The 14,336-nt window shown below is 47.5% G+C and overlaps 1 protein-coding gene across 3 annotated transcripts in view; it reads right to left on the reverse strand.

Moving 5' to 3' along the window:
- Positions 1–12,852, reverse strand: part of CDH1 (cadherin 1) — a 63,527-nt gene extending 50,675 nt beyond the window's left edge. Inside the window, exons 1-2 of one of the 3 annotated variants that reach the window (XM_036231436.1) lie at positions 12,696–12,852; positions 11,704–11,821 (exon numbers count right to left, since the gene is read on the reverse strand). In XM_036231436.1, coding sequence (XP_036087329.1) covers positions 11,704–11,821; positions 12,696–12,743 — 166 coding nt within the window. In that variant the 5' untranslated portion in view covers positions 12,744–12,852. Of the gene's footprint in view, positions 1–2,705; positions 2,878–11,703; positions 11,822–12,689 lie in introns of those variants that run through there. The other 2 variants (XM_016164652.2, XM_036231437.1) reach the window with 2 other exon arrangements.
- Between the last annotated feature and the right edge of the window lie 1,484 nt (positions 12,853–14,336).

Below are 14,336 nucleotides of genomic sequence, written 5' to 3' on the forward strand. Positions count from 1 at the left end.
AAGAGTATAACGAGCCCTACATATCCAGCACCAACGATGCTCAACCCATGGCAGTCTTACGTCATCGGTACCCCTTACCTATCCCAGACACATACCTTTCCATTTGTAAATATGTAAGTTAGTATCGCTAATGGATCAAGACCCCTTTTTCTTTGTCAACATAACCCCAATCCATTACTACTATTATGAAACTTCTTTAAAAGACTTTCCTTCCCATCTACCTCAGGAGGAAGGTCAAGCATGCCGTAGCATTCACAGGGTTAACTTGATTACTTCTCCCCGCCACCCCCACCACTCCTCTCCCCACCCCGCCCCAAAGTGATTAGGTAGAAACTCTAAATAACAGTTTAGAAAAGAAAATAATAATAATTAAAGGAGCCTGTGAAGCTCTGAAAAGGTGGCTTGCAAACTTTCATCTCTTGATACTTCACCATTCGGAATCTAAAAGGGACCCTCGTTTTATTCTGAGCACTCAATCAATAAACACTCAAATGAATACTATAGTTCTTCTTTAACAATGTTACTATTATTATCCTAATTCTGACACCCACAAGCGGAGTGACTCTGATCCAGTTGCCTAACCTCACTGAATCAGCCAAATTCATGTATGAACTAAGAAACTAAATGACTCTTGAGGCTTCTTCTATCTCTGCCTCTGATGAATGGATTTTTAAAAATATACTCTTTCTCTAAGTTTAATGCTGAATGATTCTGAATCTTGCTGTAGAGGGAGGGTCTATGAAGTTTACAGAGACCTTGGAGTTCCCTAACTAGAACAGGGTTGCAGCAAGGGATTGTGGGGGACAGGCAAGAAGACTCTGGTGTGACCACAGGTGTTTTAGGTGGCAAAGTGGGAACAGGAGCTGTCAGTATTCAGAACCCTCATTTCTAGTGATTCAAAACAACCTCAGAAGTCTCGCCCTAGTCCTTCCTGCTGCAATTCTGCCCCAGATGCAAAGGCTGAGATAGCCATCCATAAAACTCCCCACCCAAAGTGGTTTAAGGATCCTGGAGCCTGAGGAAAGAACAGCATTACTGAACTATTATTGATGGGCACAGTGGGAGGCTGGGCAGGGACCCCTGCAAGAATAAGCTCATCAGTTTTGGTGAAAGAAGCTACCCACAGCTCCAGACTAATGCTGACCCTATTGCATGCATCATCAGGAACCCCGAACACCCAGTACCTCTCCAATGCCCAGGACTATGTGCCAGGCGCTTAAAGAACTTCACATGTGTTACCACGATGAATCTTCACCTTAATCCTGTGAGGTAGGGAACTACAATTTTACAGGTGAGGGGACTGAGGCACAGAAAAGTTATGTAAGGTGCCCAAGGTCACATGTCAAATAAGAGTCAACTCAGGATTTGAACCCACACAATCCTGCCTCTCAGACCGCCCTCCCCAATTCATCTTTATTCTTGGAGGGAGGCTCAGTGAGACTCGTCCCTTCAAGTTTCACAGGTTAAAATAGAATTAAATGATGAAGATTAAAGTCACAACCTTGGCATCGAATCTCAGTTGAAAGCAGGAGTAAAAACCTCGCACCTGGCAAGTGAAGTACAGTTTCCCAGGGCGAACAGCCTCCTAGGTATTTAATTCTCAGAGTTTTAAGGACTCCCATGGTTCAGGTGAGAGGATTAGTAGGAAGGAAGAAAAAGGGAGAGAGAAATCACAACTAATTCCAAAGTCCAAATAAAAATCAGCACAATTTATATGGAAATTTCTAAATCAAAGACTCAAATGACACGCTCTGAAACATCCATCTGCAAGGCATAGAGGAGCATTTCTTTATAAATGCAGACTTGAGAAGGCAAAAGGTACAGACAGTACACCCACAAATTCTAATTTCTCCAGAAAGTTTAGTCATGATTACTATAAGGCCAGGAGTTGGGAGTGGTAATGAAACTGGCCACATGAACTTCACCGAGCAGCTGTTGAACCCATTCATTTCTGCAAAACCCAGGCCTTCTTGCTAAGAGTAAAAAGATCCAGGGCAGGTATCTCCCGGGATTTCTGAGTAAGAACAGGCACCTGAAGTACCTGTTACTATGAGACGGTGATGTCACAGTTGATTCAACCTGAGACCGATAACCTCACCAGGAAAGGTCTCTCAATGGTGGTGATTCAGGGTCCCACCCTATCTGCCAATAAGTGCCCAGGTGATTGTCCCATGGCTGACTCAACAGGTGACGTTTTCAATAGGAAAGTCGCAACTCTTCCTACAAACAAGTTGGTCATCTCATTCCCTTTTCAAACACTCCCACACAATGGTGATGAAGAATTCGTGGGGGAGGAAGTATGCAGGCTTCATACTGAATTCAGGCTTTATTCAAACTAGCAGATCCTATGACATCAGTATACATGTTACCACCCCCTCCCCACCACCACCACCAAAATAAACCATGCCCAAGAAGTCATGATACCTCTTTAGAACAACCTCATCGGTCTACCATGAGGGGGTTAAGAAAACTAGAATCGAGCCATAGTCTTCTTGGGCAACACGCCAAGGGGGTGGGTGGCTTGGAAAGAGCAGTAGATGCTGGTTTGAATCTGATACCCTTTAAAGGAGATGTGGTGACAATCAGCCCTCAGGATTATGCCCCTAGCGGAATGCCTGTTCAGAGAATAATCTTTTTAAACATCACCAATAAATGTGGGTAGCCCAGCTTCTTCAAGACACAGTCCAATTCTAACATCTACTGACCACTTCAGTTCTTCTCTCCAAGACCGTCAGAGCAGGAATTATCCATCCCCGTCATCTGGCTGCTCATAGTGCGTCTGGTCAGTTGCCTTTTCCTGCTGCAAAGCGTGCAGGCTTGAGAGTCCAACGGCCACCAGAACACCCACGGCCAGTCTCGCCCATTTCCTGTCTGCATGACCTGCATGCACTACCTTACGTAGCCTCTCAGGGCCAACAACTGTCGCTTCTCACTGTTATGTGGTTTAAAGGAGAAAGAGCATTCGGGAAGAGTTCTGGACACTAGTCAGCACAATATTGCTTGTGACAACAGAGGATGAATCAATAAAAAAATTTGTTATTGTATCTCAAATATTGCATGGGGCATACTGATACTATAACATTAGTCATAGTTTAGCTGAAATTCAAATGTAACTGAGCATCCCGTATTTTTTATTTGCTAACTCCAGCAACTCTGCCCATTAGGCAGTTACCTTTCTGAAGGCAGGATGTTGTTTCTTACATCAAGATTTATAAGATATTGCCCTATAATACTCTCTCAATTAATATTTATTGATCAGATGGATTTCCGAGTTGTGAGATGTTTGTCTTGGCCATGAGCTGATTGAGTTAGCCTTAAATTATTTTCTTTGAGTTTTTTGTATCTCTCAACAAGCTCCTTCCAGGCTCCTGTGTATTGCCAAGAACTAGAAGAATGGATGTCGAGTGTTGAACAATTAATGGGCCCGAAGGATGCTGCAGATACCCAGGAGGAAGGTGTTAAGTGTATCTGGGAGCCTAGCTCAAAGAAGGTGTTACTCAGACAATAGGAAACCAAACAGATGGCTCTGGCGGGCTCAGATCTCTGTTTAGATTTTGATCTAGTGCTTCCTTACACCAAGAAGTGTGGGGCAGAAATGGCTCATCTGACCTTTAGACTCCAGACTGCAAGCTGTTTTGTGACAATTAGGTAAGGTTACAGCAGGGTGTGCAGGGCTCAAAGAAACTGGGGAGTGCCAAGCAGAGACACATGCCCTGAGAACAACCCTTCCTCCTTGTGTCCTTTCTGTGGCTCACAAGGAAAAAGTTCCCTCTTTTCTTTAAAACAAAAAGCACAATTACACCTGATATTAATATTATGGTTTATGTCTATTACATCTCAATTTTTCAAAAAGCACAGTGGAATAGCTTCTAAAAGCAAAAGATATTTAGACCTATATATATACACTCTGAAACTTCATTCATTCAACAAATACTTATCGAGTACCTATTATGTGCCAGGCACCGTTCTAGATACAATACAGCCTGTGAACTAAATAAAACAAAAATCCCTGGCCTCCTGAGCTTATGTTCTGGTGGAAGAAGTCAGACAATGGACAGGAGAAATAAGTGAAATACATAGCATGTTAGATGATGCTACAGAGGAAAATAAAGCAAAGAAAAGGGGGAAAGAGTACTGGGAGAAGAGGTTACTATCTCAAATGGGGGGGGGGTTCAAGAAAGGCCTCCCTAAACAGGTGACATTTGAGCCAAAACTTGAGGATATGAATGAGTGAGCCAAGCAGGTATCAGGGGGAAGGTATAGAGAACATGAACAGCCAGTGCAAAGGCCCTGAGGCAGAATGTGCCTGATGTGCTCTGAGTGCTGTCAGAAGCGATGAAGGCAGGAGGTAAGGGGGAGGCAAGGAGGGGACCGATCATGGAAGCCTTATTAAGTCATAGAAAGGACTCTGACATTCGTTCTGTGTGAAATGGGAACCACACGCAGATTTTGAGTAAAATCGATTATGTTCCAACTTATATTTTAAAATACCATCACTCTGGATGCTGGGTGGAGAAAAGACTGTGTTGGGGAAAGGGAAAGGAAAGCAGAGAGACCAGAAAGGAGGCTGTTGCAAAAATCTAGATGAGGACACTCTCAAAACTCCCTTTTGGGAAAATTCTGGGAACAGAGGTGTATCCGTACATTTGAATGCCAAACCACAGGAACAGGTGTTCTTAGCCTTCGACTTGCCCAGGTATCATATAACTGAAAGGCTTTCGGCTTGTTACAACTCCCCTAATTACAAAGCCTGCTAATTATTATCCAGGCCTTGGCCAATTATCCCACGGGGTCCTGGGCCGGCTACCGGTTGTGATGTTGCTGCTGGGGAACAGGTTCAGCCTTCCCAGGCAGGCCCATCAGGTCCTAGCAGTCACATCGGAGCTCACTGGATCCGGGCGTGTTCTCTCTTTCCGGGAAGAGATCCACACCCCGATCTCTGCCTGGCTTCCCTCACCTTGAGTAAGTCCCAGTTGGAACATGAGTTTGTGGAGGACACTTTCCCTCCCGTTGTCCAAATCTTGAATGCTAGAATGACTGAACTGTCAGGGATCCAGAAAAGAAAGACATAAAGGAAAATAAGTGCTGTCCGCTTAGCATTTATTTGGAAGTGAAGGTCAGAAGGGAAAGAGACTGAAAATTGCCCGTAAGGAAAAGACAAAAGAGGCCCTACAAAGGCAAAAGGCTAAATTCCAGCATCGCAATTAAAATCTGAGAGATGTGAAGGTATAAAGACATTTTCCAAAGGGAAGGAGGGAATTCCTCTCCCCTGGAAAGGTGACTTGGGCTCCACGTAGACGCAGGTTGGCAACAAGGCACAAGGGGGCCATGGATGAGAGCGGAGGTTACGAAAGATGAAAGTCTAGGGCCCTAACCCCAGTGCTGCCACAACCTAGCTGGGTTACCTCCAACAAGTTGTCCGACCTCTCTGAGCCTGTTTCCTCTTTGGGTTGGGGCGGGGGCGCGGAGCAGGAGGATGATGACAGTTAGTTAAGCCACTGTGAGGCTTAACTAAACTGTCCAGTCTATGAAGCCCTTTGCAGGACCCACTCCTGATACTGGGTGAAAATAAATATTTATATTTTTGCTTTTTGGCCACCTCCAAAAAAGACTCTCAGCATCGCCCTTCTAGCGTTTTACAGTCCAGTGTGATTAAGGTAAAATAGCATTTTCCTACACAAATTCATATTTAAAGTGGGTACCTAACATTCTTCCAAGCTCCAGCCATAACATTCCCAGACACCTCTTTGATAACCTCTGGGCCCCTCACTCAGCCCCACCACTTTCCTAACCAAGAACTCATTTTCCTTCTCCAATTTGCTTCTCCTTCTGGTCTATTCCCAGTGTGAGTGCAAAAGAACCTTCTAGAAGCTGCTAGAATTACTTCTTGCCTAGAACCATTTAGCTGCTAGAACCTTGAAGTCTTTCCTCAAATCAAAACTGTTTTGTCTTCAGGGAAGCAGGCTCCCAATACCTTGTGCTTAAAACCCTCGCGAGGACAGTGGGGAACAGAGGTTGTCTCTGGATGCTCAGAGGGGAGCGAGCTGATACAGTCCTGGTAGAGAGCAATATCTCCCAAAATTACAAATATGCGTACCCCGATTCGGCAAGCCCCCCTGCTTAGACCAGAACCTGTGCAAGAAGGATATGCAGACTTTGTTATTCCCTGCAGTGCTGTTTTCTAAAAGATAGCACACAGCTCAATATCTATCGGGGGCAGGTTAAATGACGATAGCACATCCACACCATGCGGCTATAACAAAAGTGAAAGAATGTAGAAGTTCTGTAGTACGAGAGAACACACAAATATAATGTTGGGCGAAAAAGAAAGTATGAAACAGTGTTATTCTGTGCTACTCTCTGTGTAAAAAGATCGTTATTAAATTTATGCTTGCATAAAGAAATGACTCTTTTTGTACTTCCATAAGGAAACCCGGAAAAAGATATACAAGAGACCAATAAAATCAGTTATCTGTAAAGAACTGATCGGTGACCTGTGCCCTGGGGAAGAACTGGGTGAAGAGCAGAATGAGGTAGAAAGGAGACTTTTTTATTTTAACCAAGTGCATGATTTGCTTGCTAAAAGAACAGAAAGAGAAAACCCTCTATTACCTATAGACTGAAGTCCACAGCCAAGCCCTGGCCTACCCTGGCCACCTTCTTCTGGAACCCTGTCCTCCCAAAGGAGATCCCTTATTTCAGAAGGCACAGGGCCAGCCTGACTCCGCTATGCCCTGCCACACCTCTAGGCACCCCGTTTCCTCTTCCTGGAGAGTCCTCTCCCGTTCTCTGCCTGGCTGACATGACACCCTCTCCTCCACCAAGGCCTACCAGGTAAAGCCACACCCACCTCAAGGACATTCTCAGAGTGTACTAGATTTACCCGCTGGGCGGTTCATCTCAGAGATTCTCTGGAATCTCCCTGAGGGCAGGGGCTGGGTCTTAGGTCAGGGGAAGAAATTTATGCACTGGCTACTTCTTTAGGCCCCCCCCATTCCTACCCCATCCGCTCCACTTTGTACACACAGAGCCTCCCTTTGCCGGCATGGCAGAATGACCAGCCTTACTCCTCCCTGATCGAGAGTGCCCGTAGATCCCTGGCCTCAGGCTGACAACCAGATGCCCACACCCTGGCTGGCACCAGGTATTTACTCATCAAACATTTGTGATCCAGCCGCTGGAGTTGTCCAGTGTCATGTCCAGAACCCCGCCCTCAGAAACTGTAGCTCAGTGAATGAGCGGGAGGGCAAATCTCTGTGTTTGAAGTGCCCCAGATGATTCGATGATTAGCCATGTGGGTGACCCAGAGTCTCAGGGGCTGGGGCAGAGCACTTCTGGCCCTGAAAAAACAGACTAGTAGCCTTAATCATGTGTATTACAAAATACTTTTAAAAAGCAAGCAGAAGCTGAAATGTTTAAGATCATCCTGACGTCTCTACCCTCAGCGGCTCAGTGCTCCACTCCTCCCACCCCAATTCCAAATGATATTCATGAGCAAACCCACTTCGGCTCACCCCAAGCACACTGCACAGTGGCAAGCCAGAAAATACCAGAATTTCCTTTACTAGCAAAGGGCACTTTGGTCTAGTCACTGTTTGCAGAGTACTGTTTGCTTTAACACAGAAGCAGAGAGAGTGAGGAAACTGGTTTGGCTGGTTTGCTAGGGGAAGGGAGCACAGGGAAACGTTTGAACCAAAAGGAAGGTAAAACACAGAAGGGACCGTCTCAAACAGAAGGCGCCAAATATTCCAAGGGCTTTAAAATGTAATATTCACGGAGCACTTGACGTACTCTATGACTTGCATGCTGTTTTGCCCATTTTATAGATGCGAAAACTAAGGCTTAGAAAGTCCTTGGCCAATGTCCCTCAGCTGGCAAGGGGCATCATCTGGATTTCAAACTAGGCAGTTTTCAAAAGGAAACACTCAGTATATTGTGTCCCCAGGACGTACTTATCTACCCAGGCCACACTTATTTACCTGCTACAAAAGCCACAGACCCAACTCTTCCCTGCCCAGTTACAATCCACATCTTGGGCTAGCCTGAGGCCACAGAGTTTAAGAGGAAAAAGATAAGCCAAGGTATGAGAGGTAGTTAATATGTATTCATTCATTTGTTCAAAATGATATTTGAATGCCTACTCTGTCCCTAAGAAATACAAGCCACCACTTAGTGACTCTTTCTTATTTCTTTATATCTGTCTCACTTGTCCTAATGTTCAACCTACATCTGTTTTATTCATTACTATAACTCCAGAGCCTAACCTAGTGCTGGCACTCATATTTGTTGACTAAATGAATGAATGAATGAATATACACATTTAATTCTCATGACAAACATGTAAGTATTATTGCCTCCCATTTAACACATGGGAAAACTGATGTTCATAAGTAAAATAATTTACCCAAGTTCATACGGGTAGTAGCTGAAATTCAAACTTGGATGTTTCAGGTACTTACAGAACTATCCTGACCAGCCATACTGATTTCATTCCCCTCCTTGAAAGCCTAATGCTCTGAGAGGTGATGGGAGTTGAGACACAGTGGAAATCCAGGAAGTCTAGATTGTGACAGGTGCCTCTCGGGGACTTTAGGGTTTTGGCAGTTTCTGGGAGATGTGAGAGCTGATTGCTTCAATGTCTGGCTTATCTGGGACTATGCTTGGAAGGGACTGTGTAACAGACACCAAGGGGAGCATTTCAGAAGAAAAGGCTTACTCAATAAAAAGCCCCGGAGAGCAAACTGGGATGTCCATAACCACCTGGCAGAGACGAAGGGCAGGAGCAGCAGCCAGCCTTCCTTAAATGGCCTTGCAGGGCCCAGGGCCTTAGGCCTCCACTCCTTGTGAGACACAAAGGCAAGGGCAGGAGGATAACCCAGTGGTATTGGTCCCCAGGGGCTCTGCATAACCCTTATCCCAGATGTGAGTAGCCGGGAAGTGATGGTTAGGAGTTTGAGCAGTGAGGGAATGGGGCTCTGATGATGTAAAGTCATCCCAAAGCAGGTTTCCCATTTGTTTTTATAAGGCCCAGTTTAACTAGGAGTCAGCATACTGTTTCCACTACGTTTTGGCACATCTTTTAGCAGGAAGGGAAAATGGGTATATTTAATCTGCACAGGTGGGTGCCTGTGAGCTAGGTCAATCCATCAAGTAGCCCAGATCATACCCAAAATATAAGCCCTGTTTGCCCAAGGCCAGGTGGCGGAGGAAGCAAAGCAAGGAAGCCATCAGTTTCAAAGCCTGCCGCCTTTTTTTCCCACCTCCCCAAACCCACAGTCAACTTAAAGCTGAATGCATGAGGATAATACTTCTGCGATTCAAAACAGTCTAATAGCCTGGGTTTCTCAAACCAATCTGTACAAAGAAAAACGAAAATAACCAGAAACTAAAGAACCAGTTTACAGTTGTGTTTTTGTTTTTAAAACATCCTAGAACCTGGAGAGAAACCAATGGAATAAGTACAAAGATCTACCGGGGTATAGGAATGACCCCAGCAAACTACTTCGAGGGCCCCTGAGTTCAGCCATATCCTATTTGTGACACTCTATGGTCACTGATGGACAAAAAGTGACAGGTTCCTTGTTTTCAAACTCCTCTGCAGCAAATTCTCCACAGAGCCAGTGTTTAAACGTGGTACTAATCCAGCTTCCCTCCATTTTTCCAGACTGTCCAAAGACAGCGAGGCTGCCTAAGGCTAGCCACAACTTTTAAAAAAATTGGTATCGTGTCAGTTTCAGGTATATAGTACATTGGTTAGACATTTATATAGTTCATAAAACGATCCCCCCTAATTGCTCTTTCTCTCCTCTGACCCTCCACCTAGCCGATACATTAATGCTGACTGCATTCCCTATGCCCTGCTCCCCATCCCCGTGACCATCTATAGACTACTAATTTGTACTTCTTTAACCCTTCACCCCACCTAACTGCCTTTTCAAATCACAAAGCCAGTTCCCCGAGGTCACCTGTGTGATTTTACCAGAAGGGCACTTCTGTCCTAGGGCAATTCCACATTGGATTGGTCAAAGGGGACCCCATGGTCCAAAAAGCTCCCCAAAAGTGAAATGTCAGGAAACCTGTTGCGTGGGAGTCTGAGGACATAAATGGAACTGAACCAGCCACACAAGCAGCTTGCAAAGTCGCCTCTCTAACCAAGACCACCAGCGGCAGGCCTCTCCACCTCCCACCTGGTCTGACACACTTCCGCCACCACCACCACTTCTTTGCAGGGTCCTCTATGGACAGACACTCAGGGAAGAAGACATCCACCTCAAATGGTAGTATGCAATAATATCATTATTGTCTAGAAGAGCTTAGTGCTGCCAAATGTCTTGGTCCAGCAAAACAGAGTGACCAGCACTTGTGTTGGGGACATTTCCATGTCTAACCTCTGACCTGCTCTTCAAGTCTGGGTCAACTTTGCCTCCTCCCAGAAGCCAATCCTCACTGCCCACTGATACTCAACAAAACATCTCAGACATCTAATAAGCTATGTCCTACCATGCCCTCTAGGTGGGTCCTGGGACATTCTCAGCAACCTGCTGGAACATGCAATACCGAGGACAAGGCTTGAATGTCCCTATATCTCTATTTCTCCCAGGTGCCGAGCAGAGAGCAAGGCTGGAACATCAAGAAGAGACTAGCCAAGTCATGGTAGACCCACAGCAAAATCAGACAGACAACACTTCCTTTCTGACCTGATAGAAAGCTCCACACAACACAGACCTCAGAAAAGCAAACGTGTTTAATCAGTCAAGTTGTTGCCTACTATTGGAACAACTTCCAAAGTTCAAAAAAATTTTTCAGGAAACAGCTTGATTGTGGCAGATTTTTTCGCATGGTCAAAGACTGGAAGAACAAACAGTGAATTCCTTCCGGGAGATTGTGAGTTACTTCTTGTTTCAAAAAGTGTTTTCTATTGTCCTGATAGCTCACCCAATCAACTAAAATTAAGAGGGAGGCAAAAGTGACTTGACAGGAAATAAACACCTGAGAATCAGTGAAACCAGAAGAGACACACACACCAACCTTCACTTGCTCTCCTGGGCAACAGTGAAGCGAAACAAAGCAAACTCTAGAATTCTGATTATCACAGTGATTAAGTCCAGAAATACATTTGTGTGCGTTTTTATTCCCTGAGTCAGAGCTACTAGGCTTTTTTTTTTTTTTTTTTTTTTTTAACCATTATTCTTTGGGGGAATAGTACCCGTATCAAATGTTTTCATCTCTGTGAGCAAAAGCCACAGCTTAGTAACTGAGAGGGCTCCTCAGTCATCCCAGAGATGGTGCAGAATGGGGCCTGGGAGTGAGATGCTAGTTCAAATTCCCACTCCGCTGACCCTGGGTAAGTGGACTCCACCCTCTGAGCTTCCTTTGCCCATCTATGAAAGGGGAATTGCCACTTCCCTCCCGCCCTTCCCACGAGTTAGGTTTTTGCCGTCTGAAATGACAGACTTGTCTCTAAAGTGGTCAGGACAATAGCAGACACACTGGAGGCCTCTAATTGGTACCCCCTCCTTCCAAAAATAATTAACCACACCAGGATAGCCCCCTCAACCCCAGTGCTCAACCATGGTAAAGCTTAAATCTCTGCATCTGTGTAAATTCCAAGGGTGTCATTTGAGCCACAGAAAAAGGGGCTTGGCCAGTCCAGCCCAGGGGCGTGGGAACGCAATCTCTCGGACCCTGGCGGCGCGCCCTCACCTCTGCCCAGGACTCTGCCTCTCTCCAAGTGCCGCCGCGGCACGATGAACGTGTAGCTCTCGGCGCCAAAGCCGGGACGGCAGGGCTCCGGCTCCTGGCAGAGCCATGATGAGACCTGGGAGAGGGGAAAGGTATGGAACCGTGGTAGTGACTTGGGTGGAGTCGTGGGGGGTGGAGGGTCTCCTCCAGCCCACACCGAAACCGACAGCGCCACCTCTCCCTCGCTCCAGGCGTCGGGAGTGTGGGAGGATCCCACCTCCAGCCCTCGCCCCCGCCCCCGCCCCCGCGGGCCGCCGCGCCAAACTCAGTCCGAGACCCGCGCCCGGGAGAGGGGGCTCCGGGGTCACCTCTTCCCGACCTAGTACCCCCTTCCTTCCTGTGTTTTTAGTTACAGTGGACTCATCTTTACTCTTCCCAAATCCACTCTCCTTATACCGGGAACGCTCCCACTCCGAAGTCTAATCCTCATACGGAGGGCGCCCTAACCTCTTTGACCCCACTTTCTGATCCCGGGGGTGCCCCTATGCTTATTTACTATTTACGGCCTTTTCTTTACCTGGCGGGCGCCGTTATTTCTATTGATTCCCTTTTCCTTATCTCAGGGATCGTCCCCACTACTCCCGGCTCTTCCTCGACTTGCACCCGGGCTTCCCTTTATCACATCCCGACCCTCAAGCCGCTCCAGGCCCCCCACCGCCCGCCCCTGGGCCATCCCGGAGTCGCCGGAGCCCGCCGCGAGGCGCGCCCCCACTTCTGGTACCTGCGGGGGCAGCAGGCAAAGCCGCGCTCGCTGCTCACCCGCTCGCGCTCCCGCCTCCTCCGAGTCCAGAGCGCCGCGCGGCTTCTAGGCTGCTCAGGCCCTTTGGATCCAAACTTTCTTGGAAGAGGGAGCGGGGACGACAGGAGAGAGGCAGGGACTGGGGGGCGGGCGCGCGGATAATGCGGCAGGAAGGCGTCCGCCACAAAGCCAGCGGGACGCGACGTACCTGCAGCAGCAGCAGCAGCAGGAGCGCGTTGAGGCAGCGGCACCGAGGGCCCATGGCGCTCCGGGCGGGGGTCGGGTCGGGTCAGGTCTGGCTGAGCTGGACCGGGGTAGCGTCTGGCAGAACTTCCGCGAACTCAGGTGCTTGCGGCTATCGACTCCACTGAGCTGGGCAGTGCCTCAGCACCAGGTGAGCTTTGAAGGCCCCGCCCCCTGGCACCGCTGATTGGCTGAGGATGCACCTGCAGGCCGCAGCCAATGAGCGGTGCGACCCCAGCTTCCTCCGCGGGCTGGGGGTGGACGGCCCGCCCCCGACCGCGACCCGCTTCCTCGCGCCGACCCGGTGACCCGCCGGTCCGGCTGGGGGCAGGGGCTCCAGGATTTCTATTACCACCGGGTTCGAATCCCAGCCTCGCGATCGGTGGCTCTCGAACGCCTAAGCTTTATCCTTTCCCTAGTTCTGTAGTCTTTAACTGCAGGTCTCCACTGGCTTCTGAGTCTGCAAATCAATTCACTGGGCAAGACCCATCATTCCAAGTATCAGTTTCTCCACCTTCCAAATGGAATAATCACAAACATCTCGCTATATTGTTGTAAGGTTGTCCTACAATAAATAAGAACAATGTTTTCTGCACCAGAACAGCCCTGTACAGATAGGAGTGATAACAATAGGCGCTGGGCGTCGAAAGTTACTGTGCCAGGCTCTGTGCTGACTAAGCATTTGACTTTCACCATCTCATTTAATCTCATCTCAAAACAACCCAAGAATTGTGCTACAATTTCCATTTGATACATAAGCAACTGAGACCTAAAGAATTTGAAGCCAGTAGGAGACGGCAGAGGGCCCTTCTAATTCCAAGGCCCTTTCTTCTATCAGCTTCACTTTATGTGGCCCTGGACAGTCTTTTAGCTGAAGCTGCAATTTGCAATCTGTCCTTTAACGTCGATCCGGAAGAGACCTTTTAGAGATCACACAAACCTGTTATTTGCAAATAACTCTTTCAGTATCCCATAGCAAGTCAACATCGAAGCCAAGACTAGAACCCAAGATCTCCTGATCCCCAGATGGGGCTCTTAACACCACACCATAGCCACTACCGCCTCCTCTAGAGAATTATGTCCCACTAAAATAATTTTAGGATCAAAAAGAACAGACATGCAAATATTAGGTCAGACTTCCCTGTCTGATTGGCAGGGGCCAGCCCCAACGACACGGTTTGGCTCCCCCGACGAGAACATCATCCTTCCCTTCACCCTCCAAGCGTGGTCAGAGCTACGAAACTGTGGAGTCAGCAGCTCACTAGGTGTGCGGCCTTGGGCAAGCCCATGTTCTCATCCATGCAGATGGGTTGATTGGAGCCGATGCAAGAAAATCACTAAACAGTATTTGGCGCCTAGTAGCAACTGCTCAGTAAATGTTTGATGTGAAGGTTATTCTTTGGAAAGGACCTCCTCCTACCCTCTTCCTCATGGGGAAGACCATGTTTTGAATATTTCACCCAGAGTTAACCATGAATCTGAGCCCAACGAGGCTACTTTCTGAAGCCCAGAGGAGAGGCGGTGTCTCAAACCACGACATTGTTTCAGGTCAACTCAGCTACCCCCATCCGAAAACCTGTCCCCTCTGTTTTAATGGGTTTCTGAGCGCACG

This window comes from Rousettus aegyptiacus, unplaced genomic scaffold (genome assembly GCF_014176215.1).
Source record: "Rousettus aegyptiacus isolate mRouAeg1 unplaced genomic scaffold, mRouAeg1.p scaffold_m13_p_14, whole genome shotgun sequence".
NCBI classification, from domain to species: Eukaryota; Metazoa; Chordata; class Mammalia; order Chiroptera; family Pteropodidae; genus Rousettus; species Rousettus aegyptiacus.